A 23,015-nucleotide genomic window follows, 5' to 3' on the forward strand; every position below is an offset into this window, starting at 1 on the left:
GGGGGAGTGTTGCTCAGCCAGAAGCCGGGCTCATGGCTGGCGAGCACAGCAGCGGTGGCCTCTCCTGCCTCTGCAGCAGCACTAAGGGTATCCAACTGCCAGCATAGGTCCACTCCCTCTGGGCCTCTAGTCTATATGCATATCTATATACATAGAAGTCCAGTGACCAGAACGATCGAATGACCAGAATGACCGGTGGCTATGACATGCACTGCAGCAGCCAACCAGCCTGACCCAGGCCCCGATCGCCCCCTCCCCAGCTGGCCCAGCCCCTGATTGGCCCCAACACTCCAATCACGGGTAGGACCAGCCACCAACTGCCTGCGGCCCCCCACCTGCGGCCCCTCCCTCTGGCCGGCCCGATGGGCCCCCATCAGGGCAGGCCGGCCGGACCCCACCTGTGCACAAAATTGATGCCCAGGCCTCTAGTACACCAATAATAAAAAAATAAAGAGAGCAGGATGAAATATTTTTGCAGGTGACAATTATGTTTATGGCACAGATTATGGTATATACTTATCTCAAAACTCATCAAGTTGTGTACATTAAATGTGTATAGCTTTTTGGGTTTTTAAAAAAAGTTCCTGGAGCCGCCGAAACCGGTTTGGCTCAGTGGATAGAGCGTCGGCCTGCGGACTGAGGGGTCCTGGGTTCGATTCCGGTTGGGGGCATGTACCTTGGTTGTGGGCACATCTCCAGTGGGAGGTGTGCAGGAGGCAGCTGATCGATGTCTCTCTCTCATCGATGTTTCTAGCTCTCTATCCCTCTCCCTTCCTCTCTGTAAAAAATCAATAAAATATATTAAAAAAAAAAAAAGTTCCTGGAGCCAAACACACACACACACACACACACACACACACACACACCTTACAAATAACAGGCTTTAGGAGCACTGAACAAATTATAGCATAATTCTAAATAATGGAAGAGAGTATTTTAATAATCAAAATATTTATAAAGAACCTACACTAATAAAAGAGAAATATTAAAATTGACCGTTACTTCACAATGCCCACCAGCCAATCAGGAGTGAATATGCAAATTAACCTGACAAAGATGGCGGCAGCCCCGCCCCCCCTACCCCCCAGCCGCTCCAGGCCTCTGGGCAGCACGCATGCAGGCGCGGAACGGCTGGGTGGGGTGGGACACCTGCTATGAGAGGGAGAGCGGGGGGTGGAGGGAGCTACAGGAGCGGTGCTCCAGCTGGAGCGAAGACTGAAGGCGGTGGCCAGAGCAAAGGCCTGGGTCCCAGGTGCCAGAGGAAAACCGGTGCCGGCAGCCAGGGGAAGGAAGGCCTATTGCATTAATCTTCGTGCAACAAGCCTCTAGTATTTTAATAATTAAAAGACCAAAAAGAAGAAATTAAAAACATTGTGTAAAATACTACATAAAACCTCTGGGAACGAACAGGTTAAATGTTGGATTAAATGAGTAAGAGAAAATGAGTGAGAAAAGATTACGTCTGAGAATACAACCCAGAGAACGAAAGACAGATAAAAAGATGAAAAATTTGAAAGGAGAGTTAGGAGTATAAAAAGATACAAGGAAAGATTCAAAATGTGTCTAACATATGTCTAACTATATACTGTTTGGAATAATTTAAAACAAAAAGATACAGAAAGCTTGAAAGTCGTATCAAACCAATACTAACCAAAAGAAATCGGTGGAGTGATGTCAGAGAAATGGCAGTGTGAAAGGTTCCACTGGTCTATTCCCACTGAAGTTATAACAATTTGAACAGCTATAATTCATGAAAGGATTCCCTGCTCAATGCACAAATACATTTGAGAGATCCATGCATTGAAAATCTGAAGGTGGGCAAGTAGGTAAGAGTAGAGAAAGAGGGAAGGAAGAGGAGTAGAGACAGGTGCCAAGGACACACAGCAAGGAGCTCATTTTGGGTAACGGAAGAGGAGAGAAATCAGGTTGCTGTCTGCACTCCCTACAGCCCAGAGGAGCAGAGATACAATGAGGTGAGCATTCTTTTTTTTTTTTTTTTAATTTCTTTATTGATTTCAGAGAGGAAGGAAGGGGGAGAGAGAGGTAGTAGAAGCATCAATAATGAGAGAGAATCATTGATCGGCTGACTCCTGCACTCCCCCCACTGGGGATCGAGCCCACAACCCAGGCATGTGCCCTTGGCCAGAATCGAACCTGGAACCCTTCAGTCCGAAGGCCGATGCTTTATCCACTGAGCCAAACTGGCTAGGGCTGAGGTGAGCATTCTTATAGGAGTAGTTGGTATGTGCTGTGGCTAAACCCAGTGGGCTGGGCAGAGATGGAGGACAGAGGTGTAGCTGTGGTTGTCAGGCGGTTGCCACTGGCAGCAAAGATCTTGCAGTTGTCATTATTGGGAGGAGAACAAACCCACAAAAGCACCAACCAGCCTCTCCCAGCTTACCCCACCCCCACCCATCATGGTTGGACTGCTGGCAGTGTTTGGTTGCAGGGACAGCACTGGGATTTCCCCAGCTTTGAACCCCATTGCTACCACATTCCCCCACAGGAATCATGCCCTGAGACTGAAGGGACTTTGTCACAGAGGAGATGCTCACCTCCCCAGGTAATATAGGGCATTTTCTACCACCCCACAGAGATCAGAGAAGCCAGGCAGTGCAAGAGAAACTAAAAAAAATAAAAATAAAAATAAAACCAATGAACAAATGAGATTGAAACTTTAAGAACCCAAAAAAATTCTGGACATGAAAAACTCAATAAACTGGAAGAATGAACTAGTGAGCTTAGGAAACAGAGCTGAACAGATGGAGGATAGAAATCTAGAAATGACACACATGAAAGAAGAGAAAGACTTTGAGATTAAAAAAAAAAAAACCAAAAAACTCTATACAAGAAAAATGTGACTTCATCAGAAAGAGCAATATATGAATAAGGTATAGTGGAAGGAGAAGAGAGGGAGAAGGAAACAGAGAGCCAATTCAAGCTAATAGCTAATGAGAACTTCCCAAACCAGTTGTACAGGATGATGTAGTGTCAAGCTAGATCCTTGAATCCAAGAAGCAATTAAGACACCTAATTATCCCAATCCAAAAAGGCCTTTTTTTTTTTTAAGCACATTAAATTAAAACTGTCAAAAATTAATGACAAAGAATTCTCAAGGCAGCCAGAAAAAAGAAGCTGGTAATCTATAAAGAAAATCCCAGTAGATTATCATCAAATTTTCAGCAGAAACCCTATAAGCGTGGCGAGAGTAGTGGAATAAAATATAAAATCTACTGAAAAAAAAACAACACAGAAATTACCAGTCAAAAATAACATATCCAGCAAAGTTATTCTTTCAATATGAAGGAGAAATTAAAACTTTTCCTGACATACACAAAAAGGAAATTTACCACTACAAGACCTCCATTACAGAAAATATTGAAGATGCTTAATCTCTGAAACAAAAAAGACAAAAGAATATAAAACTTTGAGTAAGATTCTAATAGACAAATAAAAGCAAGATATTGCCACCCATTTTCAGAATAGGGTATTATACTCTTAAATATAAAAGTTAAAGAAGGTAAAAGTATTAAAAAAGAGAGAAAACAATAGCTTCTGCATTCAGAAATGAATGCACAGGATACCACAAAATATAAAAGGGGAGAGGGTAAAGGTCTGAATTTGCAAAGGTGAAGAAAAGATGCATTCAAAAGAAAAAGGACTTACATTTATATATAAAGCTTTCTTTTGCATAAATCTAACGGTAACTAGAAAAAAAATCCAGAACTAAGACACATAACATAAAAAAGAAGAAATAGAGGAAAAAATTATAAATACCACCAAACTAAAACAACAGATAGAAACACAAGGGAAAAGAAACAATGGAAACACAGAGCTACCAGAAAACTAAAGATAAAATGGCTATACGAAATTATCTTATATAATAAAAGCCTAATATGCTAAGTGTCTGGTCGCCCGTTCAACCAATCAAAGTATAATATGCTAATGATATGCTAAGGCCGCTCAACCACTCCCTATGACGTGCCCCGACCACCAGGGGACAGATAGTTGACCGGCTGACCAGTCGCTATGACGTGCACTGACCACGAGGGGCAGTCAACCGGTTGACCAGTCGCTATGACGTGCACCAACTACCAGGAAGCAGACAGTTCGACTGGTAGGTTAGCTTGCTGCTGGGGTCTGACTGATCAGGACTGAGCAAGACGAGCCAGACATGTCCTGGAGCCCTCCTGCAGCCCCTCCCCGGACCTGATTGTGCACCAGTGGTGTCCCTTGGCCTGGCCTGTGCCCTCTCGCAATCTGGGGTGAGGTCTGAGGGATCCACAAATTACCTGAAAGATGGGGAAATGTGTAGCTAGCAATGGACATACTTTGAATAAAGCACTTTTGATGTTTCTCTTGAAATTATCATGTTTTCTTTGATTACAAAATTCGCTATTATTAACCGGTACACCTAGTTTATCTGACAAAACAGATTTCAAGATAAAATAGGTAACAAGTGACATTTTATAATGATAAAGGGGACAATACATTAAGACATAAAACTTCTCGATCACTGGAATTTGGGCCTGTCTGATACCAGAGCCATGTTTGGCTTTGTCATGGGTTTAATTGGGTCCCTTTCTCCCCACTTCAAAATATCCATATGTTGAATTTGGAGTCAACCTCAGAATGCGACCTGATTTGGAGATAGGGTCATTACATGGTCATTAGGGTGGGTCCTAACTTAATATGACTGGTGTCCTTATACAAAAGGGAAATCTGGATCTAGACACACACAGAAGGAAGACTGTGTAAAGACACAGGGAGAAGAGGCGTCTACCTACCAAGGACAAGGCCCTAGAACAGATCCTTCCTCATGGCCTCAGGAGGAGCCAGCCCTGCTGAACCCTTGATCTTGGACTTGCAGCCTCCAGAGCTGGGAGACAATGCACGTGTGATGTTGAAGCCTCCAGCTCATGGTCCTTTGTTCTGATAGCCCCAGACCACGAGTGCAAGTCCCCAAGCCCTGCAGCGCCTGTCAGAAGGGTGAAAGGGTTGTGATAAGGGCAGCAAATGGGTCCTCTCATCTCCACATGAGCACCGTCTGGGATTCTGCATGGCTCTGATACCCTGTCCTGTCATCCCCACTTAGTCCTGGATGCTCAGAGCCAAGGCCCAGAGAGGTTAACGCCTCCATAAAAGTTGCACAGCTGGCAAGCAGGAGTTTCTTGGCTCTCTCCGCAGTGTGCTCTCATGTGGTTGCCCCAAAGGATTTGACATGCTCACCATACCTGTTGCCCTCCCTGCCCTGTGGTGACCCTAAAATTCTACCAAGAGCTCAGCGAGTCCTGGGAAGGAGATTCCAATAAAACAAAAAATAAACAAAAAACAACACCCCCCCTCGAAAAGAACCACAACACTTCTCAATATATAAATACCCAATCAAGGAGCACCAAAATATGTAAAGCAACTAATAACAGAACTGAAAGGAAAAATTGACAAACCACAATTACTGTATAGTAGGAAACCTAAATAGCTCATTGACAGCTATGGATAGCCAAACAGAAAATCAATGAGGAAATTTTGGCCTTAAATGACACATTAAACCAAGTGGACATAATCAACATTTAAGAGCCTTTTATCCTAGGACATTATAACCTAGAGGCCCAGTGCACGAATTTGTGCATGGATGGGGTCCGGCTGCCAGCCCCCAATCAGGGTGAGGGGGGCCACTCGGGGGAGGGGCCAGCTGGGGGGAGTTATTAGTGTCAAAGATCTTTGCGGGGTGTATACACGTTTGCTATTGGCTTTTGGATGAGTTGAAGCTTCAAAGGCACTTTAGTGTCAGGGACACTTACAGCTTCCATTTCTAAGCCTCTCCCTAGACAGGTAACGCTGTTTAGTTCCCTGCTGACAAACCCTATAAAGAGCAGCCATGGTGTGATGTAGCTGCCTTCTTTGGTAGTAAGCAGTGGAGAGAGAACGCAGGAAGATGGTGGTTGTGCTGGGCACCTCTCCTGGACACCTGACTGATGACCCAGACCAGGGGTTCTCAAACTTTTTAAACAGGGGGCCAGTTCACTGTCCCTCCAACCGTTGGAGGGCCGGACTATAGTTTTAAAAAAACCACTATGAACAAATTCCTATGCGCACTACGGGCCCGGGACGAGTCGGCTGCTAAGCAGGACAGGCAGCGGCACCCGGCAGGCCAGATAAATGTCCTTGGTGGGCTGCATGCGGCCCGTGGGCCGTAGTTTGAGGACCCCGATCCAGACCATGAGCAGTTTTCCTCCTGATCACTCGTCATTTGGGTTCCTGGTCTATGAAGGCTGGAGAGCATTTACTTAGAATCACTGAAGGTCATATTTCAGTGATCGTGGTTGGGGGGCCGATCGGGAGTGGGCCCAGCAAGGGGGAGGGGCCTCAGGTGGTTGGCTGGCCAGCTCCGCCCCCTGTTGGGCCAGTTGGCTGCCACAGTGCGCATCATAGCCACTGGTCATTCCACCGTTTGGTTGCTTGGCTTTTATATATATAGACTAGAGGCCTGGTGCATGAGATTCGTGAACAGGGATGAGGGGGTCCCTTAACCCAGCCTGCACCCTCCACAATCCGGGACCCCTCGGGGATGTCCAACTGCCAGATTGGGCTTAAAATGGACATCCCTCTCGCAATCTGGGACTGCTGGCTCCTAACCGTTTGCCTGCCTGCCTGATCACTCCTAACTGCTCGCTTGCCTGCCTGATTGCCTCTAACCACCTCTGCCTTGGCCCCCACCACCACGGCTTCGTCAGGAAGGACGTCCAGAATGACGTCTGGAAGGTTGTTTGGCTGTCCGGTCTAATTAGAATATTACGCTTTTATTATTATAGATTCTTCTCTACAGCACATGGAACATTCTCAAGGATAGACCATTTGATGGAACACAAAGCTAGTTTCAACAAATTTAAGAAGACTGAAATCATACCAAGCATATATTCTGTGACTACAATAATTTGAAATTGGAAATCCACTGAAAAAGTAAAGTAAAACCACAAATATGTACAGATAGAAGAACAAGCTACTAAACAATGACTGGGTCAAAGAAGAAATAAAATGAGAGATCAAAGATACCTAGAGAAAAATGAGAATAATAATATGACACATCAAAACTTTTGGAATGCAAAATTGGTAGTTAAGAGGTTCATATTATTACAGTTCTATCTTAAGAAACAAAAATCCCCAAATAAACAACCTAACATTACATCTTGAAGAACTGGAAAAAGAAGAACAAATGCAGCCCAAAGTCAGCAGAAGGAAGGAAATAATAAAAAGTAGAACAGAACTGAATGAAAGAGAGAGAGAGAGAAAAAAAAAGACTGTCCCCCAAAGTATTAATGTAGCAAAGAGCTGGTTCTTTAAAGAAATTAATAAAATTGACAAACACTTTGCTAGAATCACTAAGAAAAAAAGGTAAAAGACCCAGATAAATAAAATTAGAGAAAAGGAGCAAAAAAAGGCAGCAGAGTAAATGGAAACTCAGACATGTTTCCAGTATCAAACTGGAAAAAAAAAAAAGAACCATCCTGAATAATCAGCTGAAGGCTTGCTGGAGAGAACCCTGATAACCTAGGACAGAAACTGGAGACTAGTGGGAAGGGCAGAGGAGTGAAAGTGTTGGCTGGGCTCCCAGAGGCAGCAGCTAAAGTTCCAGAGAGATAATCTCAGCTGTGGGGGGTTGCCACTGAGAACTCTGGGGGTCTAATCCCCATGCTAGTCCCCTACCTCCACCCCAACCTAGAGCACTAGATTTGAGAAATGTGGCCACATAACATCAGGCTGTGAAAAACAGCAGGGTTGCTATCTGCCAGGGAGAGACAGCTGGAAGTGTAGGCACCCTCTTAAAGGGCCAACATAGAATATTTTGAGTGCAGCCACTCACCTTGGGCTCCAGAAGAGGTAGGGAAGAGTGGGCTGGAGCTGTATAAACATAGGCCAAGGTTGGGGTATCTAGGGTTAGAGCTTGGAAGGCAGACAGCTTGGTTTCCTGTGCTGAGTCATTCTCTCATGCTGTGGGGGCCATCTTTCTCAGGCAAACGTTTGCTATCCTGCTGCTTTTGCCTGAGGGGAAGACAGTTGACCACCTAATGGAAAATCCCTTGCCCCACCCTGTGGAGTTTCTGAAGCCTATTAAGAGACTGAGAATAACAATTAGCCTCGCCCTAACCGGTTTGGCTCAGTGGATAGAGCGTCGGCCTGCGGACTGAAGGGTCCCAGGTTTGATTCCAGTCACGGGCATGTACCTTGGTTGCGGACACATCCCCAGTAGGGGGTGAGCAGGAGGCAGCTGATCGATGTCTCTCTCTCATTGATGTTTCTAACTCTCTATCCCTCTCCCTTCCTCTCTGTAAAAAAGCAATAAAATATATTTTAAAAAAACCCACAAAAAACAAAAAAAACCCAATTAGCCTCCAGGCAGAAGCAATTGTCCCACCTTGTTGGAAAACCTCACCCCAACTGTGGGTGATTGATGGAGACTGCTCCAGACTGAATCAAATCAGTCTGTAGGCAGAGGCGGTTCTCTGGAAGCTTTGAGTCTTTGCCTGATCTAATTAGTCAGAAACAGCAGTTTGGGTACCCATACACCATCCAGGACTGCTCAGCAAGGCAAAAGCCAGTGGAACTGCAAGTACCTGGAGCTGCTATCTCTGGGACCAGCTCTATGGGGGAAGTACAGGGTCAACCAAGATGTAAGAATCATGTCAGACCCAGCTTCTGGGCTAAGCAAATACTATGACCAACTATATGGCAACAAACTGGACAACTTGAGCAAAATGGACAAATTTCCAGAAACATACAATCTTGCAGAACTCAATCAGGAAGAAACTGAAAACCTGAGACCAATAACAACTGATGAAATTGAAAGAGTTATTAAAAAACTTCCAGCAAACAAAGTCCTAGACCAAATAGATTTACATGTAAATTTCACCAAACATTCAAAAAAGAACAAACACCCATCCTCTTCAAAGTATTCCAAAAATTCTAAGAGGAAGGAACACTTCCAAGCTCTTTTTACAAAGTAAGCATTATCCTAATTCCAAAACCAGGTAAAGACACTACAAAGAAAGAAAATTACAGGCCAATATCACTGAGACAATAGATGCTAAAATCCTCAACAAAATGTTAGCAAATTGGATCAAGCAATGTATTAAAAAGCTCATACACCATGATCAGGTGGTATTTATTCCAGGGATGCAAGGCTGGTACAATATTTAGAAATCAATAAATGTGATGCATCACAAACAAATTGAAAGATGAAACCACAAGATCATATCGATACAAAAAAAGCATTTGACAAAATCCAGCATCCATTTTTGATAAAAACTCAATAAAGTGGGAATAGAGGGATCATACCTCAAAATAATAAAGATCATGTATGATAAACCTACAGCCAACATCACACTTAATGTGCAAAAAGTAAAAATGTTCCCTTAAGAACAGGAACAAGACTAGGATGTCTGCTTTCAGCACTTTTACTCAACATAGTACTGGAAGTCCTAGCCACAGCAATCAGACAAGAAGAAGAGATAAAAGGCATCCAATTTGGAAAGGAGCAAGTAAAACGGTCATTATTCACAGATAACATATTCTACATAGAAAACCTTAAAGACGCCACCAGGAAACTACTAGACTTAATAAATGAATTCAGCAAGAGAGCAGGATACAAAAACAATATCCAGCAATCAATGGCATTTTTATACACCAATAATGAACTGTCAGAAAGAAAAACTAAAAAAAACCAAACCCATTTACTATTGCAACAACAACAAAAAGATTCCTAGGAATAAACTTAACTAGGAGGTAAAAGACCTGTACTTGGAAAATTATAGGTCATTGGAAAAAAAACAGAGGAAGATACAAACAAATGGAAGCATATACCATGTTCATGGATTGCAAGAATTAACATCATTAAAATGTCTATACTACGCAAAGCAATCTATAGATTCAATGCATCCCCTATTAAAATACCAATGGCATAATTCACAGAGCTAGAACAAATACTCCAAATATTTATATGGAATCATAAAAGACTGAGTAGCTGCAGCAATCTTGAGAAAGAAGAAGAAAGTAGGAAGGATCACAATATAGGTTATCAACTATACTACAAAGCCATTATTACCTAAACAGCTTGATACTGACACAAGAACAGTCATATAGACCAACTACTAGTATCTTGGTGCACGAATTCGTGCACATTGAAAGGAAATTAATTAGAAGCAATATTTTAATATTGGACTCCCTTCTCTCTGGTTCCAGGGTGCATCACATGAGAACTGCCGCTGCCAAGTCACTGCAGCTCCGCAGCTCCTGTGTTGAGCGCCTGCCCCCTGGTGGTCAGTGAGTGTCATAGGTACCAGACGGTTGGATGGTCACTTAGCCTTTTAGCATATACTAGAGACCTGGTACATAAAAATTCATGCACTCGGGGGGGTCCCTCAGCGCAGCCTGCACCCTCTCACAATCTGGGACCCCTCGGATAGGGTCCCTAGGCCTGGCCTGAGATCAGGGCCTATCGAGGCTTTCCTTCCCCGGGCCGCAGGTAGATGGCCCCACCCCCGCTGCTGCCACTGCTTGCCATCTGTGCAGCGCTGTCCCCCCGCCCCTGCCACTGGTGGCCTCCTTCTGCAGGTGACAGGCTGGGGTGCAATGGCTTGGCTGGCCTGCGCCTCCCTCTTTCTTTGCTGGGGGGGGGGGGGGGCAGCCCAGCGAGGGGCCATCTGCCTACCTGATCTCCCCTAACCACTTGCCTGCCTACCTGATCACCCCTAACCACTGGGCTGCCTACCTGATCACCCCTAACCACTGGCCTGCCTACCTGATCTCCCCTAACCACTTGCCTGCCTACCTGATCACCCCTAACCGCTGGTCTGCCTGCCTGTCTGATCGCCCCTTACCACTTGCTTGGGGGCGGGACCAGCACTGACTTCCAGTTGGTCAGCCTCCGGTCATTACGAACCAGGGTTTTTATATATTAGGACTAATGGACCAGAATGGAGAATCCAGAAATTGACCCACACCATTATGTTTAATAAACACTTGACAAAGGAAGCAAGAACATACAATGGAGTAAAGACAGTCTCTTCAACAAATGGTGCTGGGAATATTGGACAGAAACATGCAAAAAGATGAAACTAACAATATCCACAAATCAATAAACGTGATACATCACATAAACAATAATTGAGAGACAAAAATCACATAATCATATCAAAAGTGTTTGACAAAGTCCAATATCCGTTTCTGATAAAAATGCTCAGCAAAGTGGGAATAGAAGGATCATACCTCAACATAATAAAAGCCTTATATGACAACATCATACTCAATGGGCAAAAACTAAAACCATTTCCCTTAATAACAGGAACAAGACAGGGATGCCCGCTTTCACCACTCCTGTTCAACATAGTACTAGAAGTGCTAGCCAATGCAATCAGACAAGAAGAAGAAATAAAAGGCATCCAAATTGGAAAAGAAAGTAAAATTGTCATTATTCGCAGATGACATGATACTGTACACAGAAAACCCTAAAGAATCCATAAAAAATTATTAGACTTAATACATGAATTCAGTAATGTAGCAGGATACAAAATTAATGCCAAGAAATCGATGGCATTTTTATACACCAACAGTGAACTTACAGAAAGAGAGATTAAAAAAACAATCGCAATGCTAAGTGAAATAAGTCAGACGGAAAAAGTAAAAAACCATGATTTCACTCATATGTAGGATATAAAACTGAAACCAACAAATGAACAAAAAAGATTGACAAACAAAAACTCACAGACACAGACATGGACATAGTATGGTGGCTACCTGAGTAAAAGGAAGGTGGGGAGAAGTAGTAAAAGGTAAAGGATATAAAATATATGGTGATGGAAATATATTTGACTTTGGGTGGTAAACACACAATACAATATATAGATGATAGATTATAGAATTGTACAGTTGAAACCTATATGATTAACCAGTGTCACCCCAATAATTTAATTTAAAAAAGTAATGGATCAAATTTTACACATTCACAATAATAGTGCAATGCTAGATAAAGCACACTAAAAAAAATTTAAATGTAGATTTGAAAGCACAGTTAACAAACTGCATCTAACTATTAAAAGCATACAAAGAACATTTATAAGAACAGACTGCTACGCCACAAAACAAGTCTTAACAAATACAACTGCTAAAGATCTGACTTTAGAGAGTATAGTATTCTCTGACAATAATTAAAACTGGGGGAGGGCATGACAAAATTTAAAATCCTATTTCTATATAACTCATGAGTCCAAGAAAAAAAATGCATTAAAATTTAGAATGTTTATCAATATAAATAACACACATTTCACAACAAAGTGAAACATAAGAGAAGTTAATAAAATTGAACAAATTAGATACAAAGGTAAATTAAGATAACCAAAGATTAGTTCTTTAAAAAGACTCAAAATGGACAAACCTCTGGAAAGATGGAGCAAGAAAAAGAAAATAAGGGGACATAATTGTTAGGTCTGACAGAGTAATTGAAGGGACACCTTCTCCCCTGGGAACTGACCTTTAGACCACCTCACAGTGGACATTCCCTTTTGCTTAGACCAAATTCCACTTACTGAGACCATTATCTTTCCCCTCAGGACCCACCCAGAGAATTCTCTGCCCAGAAAAAGCCTGCCTAGAGTCTTTTAAAATCTCGGACTCCCTGTCCCTGTGTGCTGGCACCATTTTTGGGGCTCAGCCCATCTGTTATCCAGATGACCTAATAAATTCATAATTCTTTACCCCCTTTGGCCTCATGCATTCCTCCTTCTGTGACCCTAACAATTATTACAGATTTAAAAAAGAAATTTAGAATCAGCTTTGTATTGATTGGCAGGCAGCATGGGCAAGGGCCACCCACATTATAATCTATCTATATAAAAGGCTAATATGCTAAGTGTCCTTGCCACCTTCCTACCAGTTGCTATAACGACTTGCTTTATAGCCAGGTGGAAACACTTTACAGTGTAACCAAATGTCTGTGAAGCATTTTCCCATGCCTCATCTCATTTGATCCTCACAGAAGTCCTGGAGATAGGAGACTCGGTGGAATTCTATTTTCTTTTCATTAGTCAGAAAATGGAGACTTAGAAAGCTTAGAAACTTGACCTGACTGAAAAGAAGTAAGAAATGGTGGACCTTGAAAATGACTTCAGGTTTTCTCACTGCACAGAATATAGTCAAACACTGCTGCAGTTAAATATTTGTTCTCCCTGCACGATCTACAATAATAATCTGCTTCGTGTTGATATTTACTGCTGTGTTGTTGACAATTACCTGAAAGAGAAGTTGGGGTGCTTCACTGGGCTGGAAAAAGTTTAGCTAAATCAGAAAGCAGGTCTAATTAAGCAGGTTTATCCTATACATATATACACCGAGTGGCGAGATTATTGTGATCTCTGAATGCATAATAATCTGAGCCACTATATATTAGAGGCCCGGTGCATGAGTGGGGTTCGGCTAGCTTGGCCAGGGGGAGGAGACATGGGTGGTTGGCCGGCTGGCCTGCTGGTTGAACTCCTGGTCGAGGGGACAATTTGCATATTAGCCTTTTATTATATAGGATATACACTGAGTGGCCAGATTATTATGTGTTCAGAGATCATAATAATCTGGCCACTCAGTGTATATAAAAGGCTAAATTGACTTGTTTATGCACGATACATATAAAGCTCTCGCTAGCGCCAATTGCATGCATGTGTTTTGATCTGTCATTGTTGATCGTGAATCTGGTTGACACTTCTATTATAAAGGGCGAATAGCGATATTAAAATATTTCTTCAAATTAATTTCCTTTCAATGTGCACAACTTCATGCATTGGGCCACTAGTTTGCAATAAATTACAAAAAGGTCTACTTGGGTATTAATAAATGGTAAAAGCTCTACCTGGGGGTTGGTGGGGAGAGGGGAAAGAAACAGCTTTGTATAAAAACTTAAAAACCATTTCCTGGAAAAATGTAACTTACTACACTGCTTCAAGAAAAAACAGAAATCTATAATTACTAAAATAATCTAAATATTTAACTCTTAGAGAATGTCAATTAGTAGTAAAAGCTCTAAACAACAGAAAAATGATAAACAAGGTTTAATAGAGAAATGTTATCCAATTGTCAAAGAATCTACAAATTGTGCCAGAGAAGAGAAAAAAAGAAGCAACACTTCCCAACACTTTTTATGACTAGTATAACTTTGATCCCTAACCCAAAGAAGGACAATACAATAAAACAAACTATGCAATAAGTGGTATTATAAAACTGGTTCACACTGGCTTGAAAGAGTCAATTGTGCACATCTCTTCCCAATTCCACATCGAGTGACATGTTAGTGAGTCAGGCTGTTTTCCTGAGCAAGGGTGATTTCTTTCCTCAGTTCCTGTCCAGATGGATTCAAAGAATGAAGCCACGGACAAAAGGTGGTAGATGAAAAGGGTGGAAATTTATTGGAAGCAAATACAGACTCCATGTAGGGAGAAGGTCCCAAGGGGGGTAACCCACTAAGCTCCTTTTTTCTAAGGTTTCTCTTTGTCTTTTCACACTATCTTCCAATTGGTAGAATATTGGTTTCAAAGCTCAAAGTCCACGTGGTGCGCCCCTCAATGGTAGAATTCTCTATCTCCTGTGAAAATCTGTTTTCCTCTTTCTCCCATTTGTCAGCATTTCTCTATCCTCTGTGAAAGTTTGTTTACTTTTTCTCCCCATACCCTGTGGCTTTTCCCTATCTTCTATGAATGGATGTTTTCCTTTCCCCTTATCCTATGACACCTCTTTTTCTTTTTCTCTGTGAATATATGCCTTTTGGCAGCTCCAAGCCCTTACCTATGCAGTCCTCCCCATGGACCCTCTTTATTCCTAAAACTCCTTAAACCTGCCTATTTTATCCCTAAAACTCCTTTCAGTAGTAGATGAAAATCTGCTATGGCAGGAGTATTTATACCATGGTATTGGTAAAAGCTACAAGTGAGGACTTTTTTTCTGAAGAGTTAGTTACTAAATATTTACCATAAATAAAACCACTAATTTTATGCCAATCTCAATTAAAACCATGAAAATTTAAATGAAAACTAAAGTTTAGCAAACCTATTCTAGAACTTAAAAAAAATTTTTAAATGCCATTTATCTTAGTAATTTAAGCATAGTTCTCAATTTAAAAAATTAACATAGGTAACAAAGCTAAAGAGACATACTCTATGAACTTCTCAAGATACAGAAAAATCAGTCATGATAAAAGATGTTAGCTAAAATGGGAAATTTAGGAGATATCTTTAACACAATAAAAAGCATCTGCTAAAAAAAAATCTATAAACACCAAGCTTTCCTTCCGATATATCAACATGATAAAAAGTGTCCGTCAGGCCAAAAACAAAGAAAAAATGCACCTTTATGAGTCAATCTATGGCTAAACCTCACCTTGATAACACCTCAGGAAACTGTACTGTGAATGTTTTTTTGTCATTTTATTTTTTTTGCTTTTGTTGCTGGCAAAATGGATGATTAGCACAATTTTAAATAATAAAGAGTGCTATTGTTGCTAAGGATGTAAAAGAAAATATGATCACAGGCAATTGAAGAGGTAGAAAAACTGCAGTTGAATTCGGTAAACGAAAAGCAGTTAGCCAGTGACAGCATTTCGGAGGCAGTGATATGTGAAAAACCGAAAATGCTGCTACTGACCTCCTGAAAGACACCCCTGGAACGAATGCTGAAAGTGACTTAAGGATAGTAGGGGATGGTTCAATAAATTTAAGAAAAGAATGAAGCCACGGACAAAAAGTGGTAGATGAAAAGGGTGGAAATTTATTGGAAGCAAATACAGACTAGGGAGGAGGTCCCAAGGAGGGTAACCCACTAAGCTATGTAAGCTGTATCTAAGTAAGGTTAAATCAGGAAATCATTTGGGGGTCTTGAATGAATTAATTCCATTAACTTTATTTCTAATGGGAAAATATGATTTAGTTTTCAAACAAATCACTTCTCAAACAGCTTTCTGGAATGAATTAAATTAGAGAACTGAGGTACCACTGTGTATTGCAAAAGCTGCCCAGCAGGGTTATTGACAGTAAGTAAATAAAAACCAGAAAAGAAGAGTCAAATTGGTCTGTTCCCAGACAGATGTTTAAGATCATCTAATTAGCTCTACAAGGAAAATAAAGCAATATCACAATGTAAGATTAACATACAAATATTAATTATCATTTCTATATACACACAATAAGCATAAGAAAATGAAATGCTTTTGAAGACATCAGTTAGTGACACCTATACATAGTTATTCATTTAAGCACCGTTCCAAAAAAAGGATTGAAACATCTAAATATCCAACAATGTAGGGCTTATTATTCTTTCTAGAGGCCCAGTACACGAAATTTGTCCACGGGTAGGGTCCCTAGGCCTGGGCGGCAATCAGGGCCGATTTGGTTCCCCACCTCTCCCTTCCCTTGCCACCTGCGCAGTTCCCCCCGCCTCCCCGCCTCCTCCTTCCCTCACTCCCTCAGTGCCCTGCCGTTGCCACTGATCACCCGCCATGTTCTGCGCCACCCCCTGGTGGTCAGCGCACATCATAGCAAGCAATCGAACTTGTTTTCCTGGTCGAAGGCCTGAGAGGACACTTTGAATATTAGCCATATATATATATATATATATATACTAGAGGCCCAGTGCATGAAATTTGTGCACGGGGGGGGGGGGGGTGTCCCCTCAGCCCAGCCTGCACCCTCTCCAATCCGGGACATCCCTCTCACAATTCGGGATGACTGGCTCCTAACTGCTCACCTGCCTGCCTGCCTGATCGCCCCTAATTACCCCCCCCCGCCAGCCTGGTTGCCCCTAACTGCCCCCCTGCCGGCCTGGTAGCCTCTTACTCCTCCCCGCCCACCCATGCCGGCCTGGTCGCCCCACGCAGCCTGCTGCTCAGTTGTTTGGCTGTCCCTCATTAACCCTCCTGCTGGCCTAGTCGCCCCATGCAGCCTGTTTAGTTGCGATAGTCACTTAGGCTTTTATTATTATAGATATACTATATAGATGGATGTTCTATCGCAGTGGTCAGCAAACTCATTAGTCAACAGAGCCAAATATCAACAGTACAACGATTGAAATTTCTTTTGAGAGCCAAATTTTTTAAACTTAAACTTCTTCTAACACCACTTCTTCAAAATACTCGCCCAGGCCGTGGTATTTTGTGGAAGAGCCACACTCAAGGAGCCAAAGAGCCGCATGTGGCTCGCGAGCCGCAATTTGCCGACCACGGGTCTATCCTATTAAATAAACACTATGCACCAGAAAAAGATGGTGGCTGTTTACCAAACTGAGTAATATGGAATTATTTCCCATATATTTTTTAAGTGAAAACAGCAGGGTATAGAGCAGTATATAGTTAGTTGTTTTTTTTTAAAAAAATAAAAGGGTATATTTTATTTACATTTACAAAATATAAATAAAAAAGCAAAGGGCTAAGAAAACCCAAGACAACTATGAAGAAGAAGGTGAGGGGCCTTCAGCTTAATGTGAAGCTGTAATATTGACCAACAGAGACCAACAGACCAATGAAAAGAATGAGTAATCAGGTTGTGCAGCAGTGTTTTGGGGAAGGGAGAAAGGATGGTGGAAGAAGACAAAGCTAATTCATTCCAAGCAGTTTAGAGATAGTCAAATATATTTAGGTAGCAGTTTTATGGTAAGACAAATGCTTTTTTAGGGAAAGACTGGAAAAATGGCTCAAAATCCTGATATGTGATAATCTGAGGTGTTTTGAAGCAAGTACAAATACTGAATACACAAATTAGTCATTTCTGACACCACCAATTTTGAAAGCCTACCACTTAATCCTATTTTAATGATCATTTTGAAATTAAACGTAGTATAGAAATTATTTCCTTTTCCCTTTTCTCCTGAGAGCAATTTTCTTAGTGTTTCACATTAATCAAGATTTTAGGCATGATATAATTCAAACTGGGGGTCTAGTTCAGGCCCAACTTACCTTTTGCTACTTTAGCTCACAATTCCTATTCAGAATTAAGAGTTAATTAACTGAAAATTACTTTGACAAAATAATGACAATAGATGTAGAAATAATATATTTAGAAAAGAAATCTTAGGAGATTTAATAATTTCTATATAAATATACAAGATACAGTTAATTGACAAGTCAAAAATCTTACCCTTTTCAGGTAACTCTGGACCTCTTCCCCTACTTCTGCCCATCCGGTCATTCCTAATTTCACCTCGAGACTCACTTCTGGAATCATTCCTTAATTCAGTACGAGAACTTTCTTCTCTCAAATGGTTTCTGCCATAACTTCGGGATTCTTCTGGATATGTATCCTCCTTTCTATGAGCATCTCGACTTTCACGGTCCCTGTAGTCATGGGCATCACGAGTAGACCGAGAATCTCTGGGATCACGGCTCTCCTTGTTATCTCTGCTATACTCTCTCATCTCCCTGGAGTCCCGAATGTCTCTGGAGTCTCTTAGTTCCCTCCGGTCTCTAGTATCTCTGGCATCTCTTCGATCCCGAACATCTCGAGGTTCTCTGTCTTCTCTGTGGTCTCTAGAAGAGCTCTGATCCTGTTCATACTCTCGTTCATCTCTTGTGTCCTTTTCTCTATCCCTTTTGCCTCTAGTCTCTGTAATGCAATTTTGGAAATAAAAAACCCCAATATATTTAATATGGAGCTTTAAAAATTTTATTACAATGATAATTCATGTTCTTTGAAGAAAATAAAAGGAGAAAATATGGTCAAGTAAGAAAATTAAATCCATCCAAAGCTAAAATTCCAAAGGTAATTTTTACTAATGCTTAGATAATTGTTTTTTATTGAATAAACTCTAAGATCTTCCCCTGCCCCAATTTACCCATACTTATTTCTTTTTTAAAAGAAAATAAATTTTATTGATTTTTTCCAGAGAGGAAGGGAGAGGGATAGAGAGTTAGAAACATCAAAGAGAGAGAAACATCAATCAGCTGCCTCCTGCACACTCCCTACTGGGTATGTGCCCGCAACCAAGATACATGCCCTTGACCGGAATCGAGCCTGGGACCCTTGAGTCCGCAGGCCAATGCTCTATCCACTGAGCCAAACCGGTTAGGGCCATACTTATTTCTTAAACAATTGAAATAAATAAATGGATCTCATATAATTGGTGGCTTACTTTTAAGAAATCACTTTGAAATGCAGAGGCACACAGTGAATTATCTCTACCAAATATTAGGTCAGATTAGACCACACGTGACCACATCAAGTGGCATTAAAGACTTCATAGTGGCCTACAGTGAGTAAGCTGGATGGCAAAGGCAAGGAATTGATATGTCTCCATCCCTTCTTGTAAACATCTATTACTTCTAGTCCTCTTCTAATACCAACTGGCCTAAAAATATGTTCACTTAATAGTTTTTTTCATGACGCCCCATCTTGTCTGTACAAATACACCTAATTATTATATTTTGTCTTTTTTTTATGTCTAAAGTTTTACATGTCTCCTTTTTCCCCCCATTTGACCCCCCCCGCCCTCAGCCATTCCCACCCCAGGCAAGCCCCCACTGCCCAAGTGTCTGTGTCCATTGGTTATGCTAATATGCATCCATACAAGTCCTTTGGTTGCTCTCTAACCACTGCGCCCCCACCCCACCCCTTGACATTTGTCTCTGGATCCATTCTTGTTCGTCAAATTATGTTGCTTATTATATCCCACGTATGAGTGAGATCCTGTGATATTTATCTTTCTCTGACTGGCTTATTTCGCTTAGCATAATGCTCTCCAGTTCCATCCATGCTGTTGCAAATGGTAAAAGTTCCTTCTTTTTTATAGCAGCATAGTATTCCATTGTGTAGATGTACCACAGTTTTTAATCCACTCATCTGCTGATGGGCACTTACTCTGTTTCCAAATCTTAGCTATTGTAAATTGTGCTACTATGAACATAGGGATGCATATATCCTTTCTGATTGGTATTTCTGGTTTCTTGGGATATATTCCTAGAAGTGGGATTATTGGGTCAAATGGGAGTTCCATTTTTAACTTTTTGAGGAAACTCCATACTGTCTTTCATAGTGGCTGTACCAGTCTGCATTCCCACCAGCAGTGCACGAGGGTTCCTTTTTCTCCACATCCTTGCCAGCACTTGTTGTTTGTTGATTATATATTTTTTCTTTACCTCCCTTTTCATTCTTCCACTAAAATTATTCTTATTTCAGAAAATGACATCTAGAGAGGAACAAACATCTGCTACACTCTTATATGGAAGGTTAAAGAAATGTCCTCCTTACAAAGAACCTAAACACATATGAATTCTTCCTATAACATAAGCCACTCTTATCACAAAAAAACAACAACAATCTCCCAAATACTCAACTGTATACTATTCCTCTTCATTCGTGTGTTTAATAATTATGTTTTGAAATAAAGAGTTTTCATTCAGTAGTCACTAAAGAAATAATAGATTTCTAATCAATTCTAGTTGTTAAATATTGAAATACTAATGTACTGATCTTATTCCAAAAATCATGTACACAGGGATAATTCTATAAAATAGGTGCTCTCTCCAGTTTCTACTTACGTATCCATTATTTTTGTGAATAAAAAAACTTGATTAATTATTGCTTGCACTGTTGATAGGAAGAGAACAACTAAATTCAACATGTTTCATGGGAGACTGCTATACTATACTCATAAATAGCCTTCTAAAATGCATATTAAACAGAAATGTTGTTGCAAGTAAGCAAGTATTTTCTGAGTACTCATTATGTTAAAACTAAGTGAGGAGAAGTTAGGGAAAAACTTGTCAAGGTAAATAAACAAGGACAAGAAGCTTATACAAGTACAGAGATATTAGAGATATTACACTGTATTGTCAGGTAATGATAGCAACTCAGCTTGAACAGGGTGTAACAAATTCAAAGTTAACTTAATTCTCAGGGATCTAAGAAAGGAAACTGCTTTGTTTACTTTATTCCTTTCTTGAGTTATACCTGGAAAACTATCACTTGGTTTGCACTGACCCTTTGAATGCTCCCCCTACTCTCACCTCTTTATCAAAACACTTCTGATACTTTCAAACTCTGCCCTCTGGTTGGCTGCTTCTCATTCCTTCACCTCGTTATTTTTTTTAAAGAATTAACTCAGCAATTAGGAGGGTATGCTAAAAATAAGATGACCAAACTTGAGAGTACTCAAGTAAAACTTTAAAATATATATATATATATATATATATATATTATTGATTTTTTACAGAGAGGAAGGGAGAGGGATAGAGTTAGAAACAACGATGAGAGAGAAACATAGATCAGCTGCCTCCTGCACACCCCCTACTAGGTATGTGCCCGCAACCAAAGTACATGCCCTTGACCAGAATCGAACCTGGGACCCTTGAGTCCGCAGGCTGATGCCCACTGAGCCAAACTGGTCAGGGCTCAAGTAAAACTTCTTAAAGAAAGCACCAACGTAGTATACATATAAATAACTAATAACACATGCTAACAGCTTACATGCCCATGCCATTAAGCACCTCCTATTGTCCTCAAGACCTCTCCTCTGTGTGTTACAGAAGACTTAATATAACAGAGTTCTCTTCTATCCCTTATTATAATAATAAATCTGAATGTCCAAGTCTTAAGTTAAAAAAAATCTACTTAAATGACTTTTAAAAATCCAGATAAAATACAGTGCATACCTTCCCTCTTTTCATGACGCCGATCATGAGACTGTGAAGTTCGTTCATGATCATGCCTCCCTTTCTCTCGCACTGGAGAGCGATGTCTTGAAGGACTTTGCTTTCTCTGAGGAGAAGACAGGGAATGTGAAGGATAAGGCGAAGTAGAACATCGTAAAGGTGGAGTTACTGTCCTCTGATAAGATGGTGAAGGAGTTCTTTTTCGATGAGGAGAAAGAGAATGTCTTTGAATAGATGATCCTGACTGTGAGGAAGATGAGTGATGTCTAGAAGACATAGGAGAATGATGCTGTCCTGCAGGGGAAGTAGACCTATAAGGAAAAATAACATTAATAAAAAATATGTTTAAGAGCCTTCATTTCTAGCCAAAAGAAAATGTATATTTTTCAAAATAAAACAAAAATAACTGCATGTAAAAAAGCTAAAACTGTGAATAATTCTAGGATAAATTTTAATTCACACTGCTATAAAATAATAAGTTGACTTTTAAAGATTTGATGGATTTTTAAATCAGCTCGAAGGAACAGTTCTAGAGGAGATATGCACTGCCTTTCTCCCAAGCTGTGGCTGCAAGGTAACATTCTCCCTGAGCACAGATGGTCTAACCCGTACTTAAAATATGGAATTCACTTTTATTACAGGTAATCTCTGACAGAGTGACTAGGTACTTGGAGGGGGGAACCCACAAAGAGCTAAAGAAAAAACATACTGGTAAGATCTAGATAGAAAGCAGCTGTGAGAATGCCAACACTTCAAGGTTGTGGGAAAGGGAAACACTTAAGTCAAACCCAGTCTGCCCTGCCTGAGTTGACATCTACAATGGGGAAAAACTGCTAGGGTTAAGAAAAGGATGTACGGTCTATATAGTTTCATCTATATTAATAAAAGGGTAATATGCTAATTAGACCGGACGTCTTCCGGACAAAGCCACCATGGCAGGGGCTGAGGCAGAGGCGGTTAGGGGCGATCAGGCCGGCAGGGGAGCAGTTAGGTGGTGACCAGGCTGGCAAAGGGGCAGTTGGGGGCAACCAGGTCGGCAGGGGGCCAGTTAGGGGGCAACCAGGCCAGCAGGGGACCAGTTAGGGGGCGATCAGGCTGGCAGGCAGGCCAGTGGTTAGGAGCCAGCGGTCCTGGATTGCGAGAGGGATGTCTGACTGCCCATTTAAACTGGCAGTCGGACATCCCCTGAGGGGTCCTGGATTGGAGAGGGTGCAGGCCGGGCTGAGGCTCCCCTGAACCTCCCCCGTGCATGAATTTCGTGCATCGGGCCTCTAGTATTAAATAATCTGCCTTCAGTCTTGGACAGCACAAAATGAGATTTAGTCTGTAAGTCTTGGTTTAACTAAGG

At 41.3% G+C, this 23,015-nt stretch overlaps 1 protein-coding gene across 1 annotated transcript in view; it reads right to left on the bottom strand.

The window, feature by feature from the left end:
• Positions 1 to 23,015, bottom strand: part of ZC3H13 (zinc finger CCCH-type containing 13) — a 154,000-nt gene that overhangs the window by 40,755 nt on the left and 90,230 nt on the right. Inside the window, exons 9-10 of the mRNA XM_080662520.1 lie at positions 21,668 to 21,978; positions 18,159 to 18,623 (exon numbers count right to left, since the gene is read on the bottom strand). Coding sequence (XP_080518646.1) covers positions 18,159 to 18,623; positions 21,668 to 21,978 — 776 coding nt within the window. The remainder of the gene's footprint in view (positions 1 to 18,158; positions 18,624 to 21,667; positions 21,979 to 23,015) is intronic.

The sequence above is a fragment of the Plecotus auritus genome (genome assembly GCF_963455305.1).
Source record: "Plecotus auritus genome assembly, chromosome: 3".
In the NCBI taxonomy this organism is placed as follows: Eukaryota; Metazoa; Chordata; class Mammalia; order Chiroptera; family Vespertilionidae; genus Plecotus; species Plecotus auritus.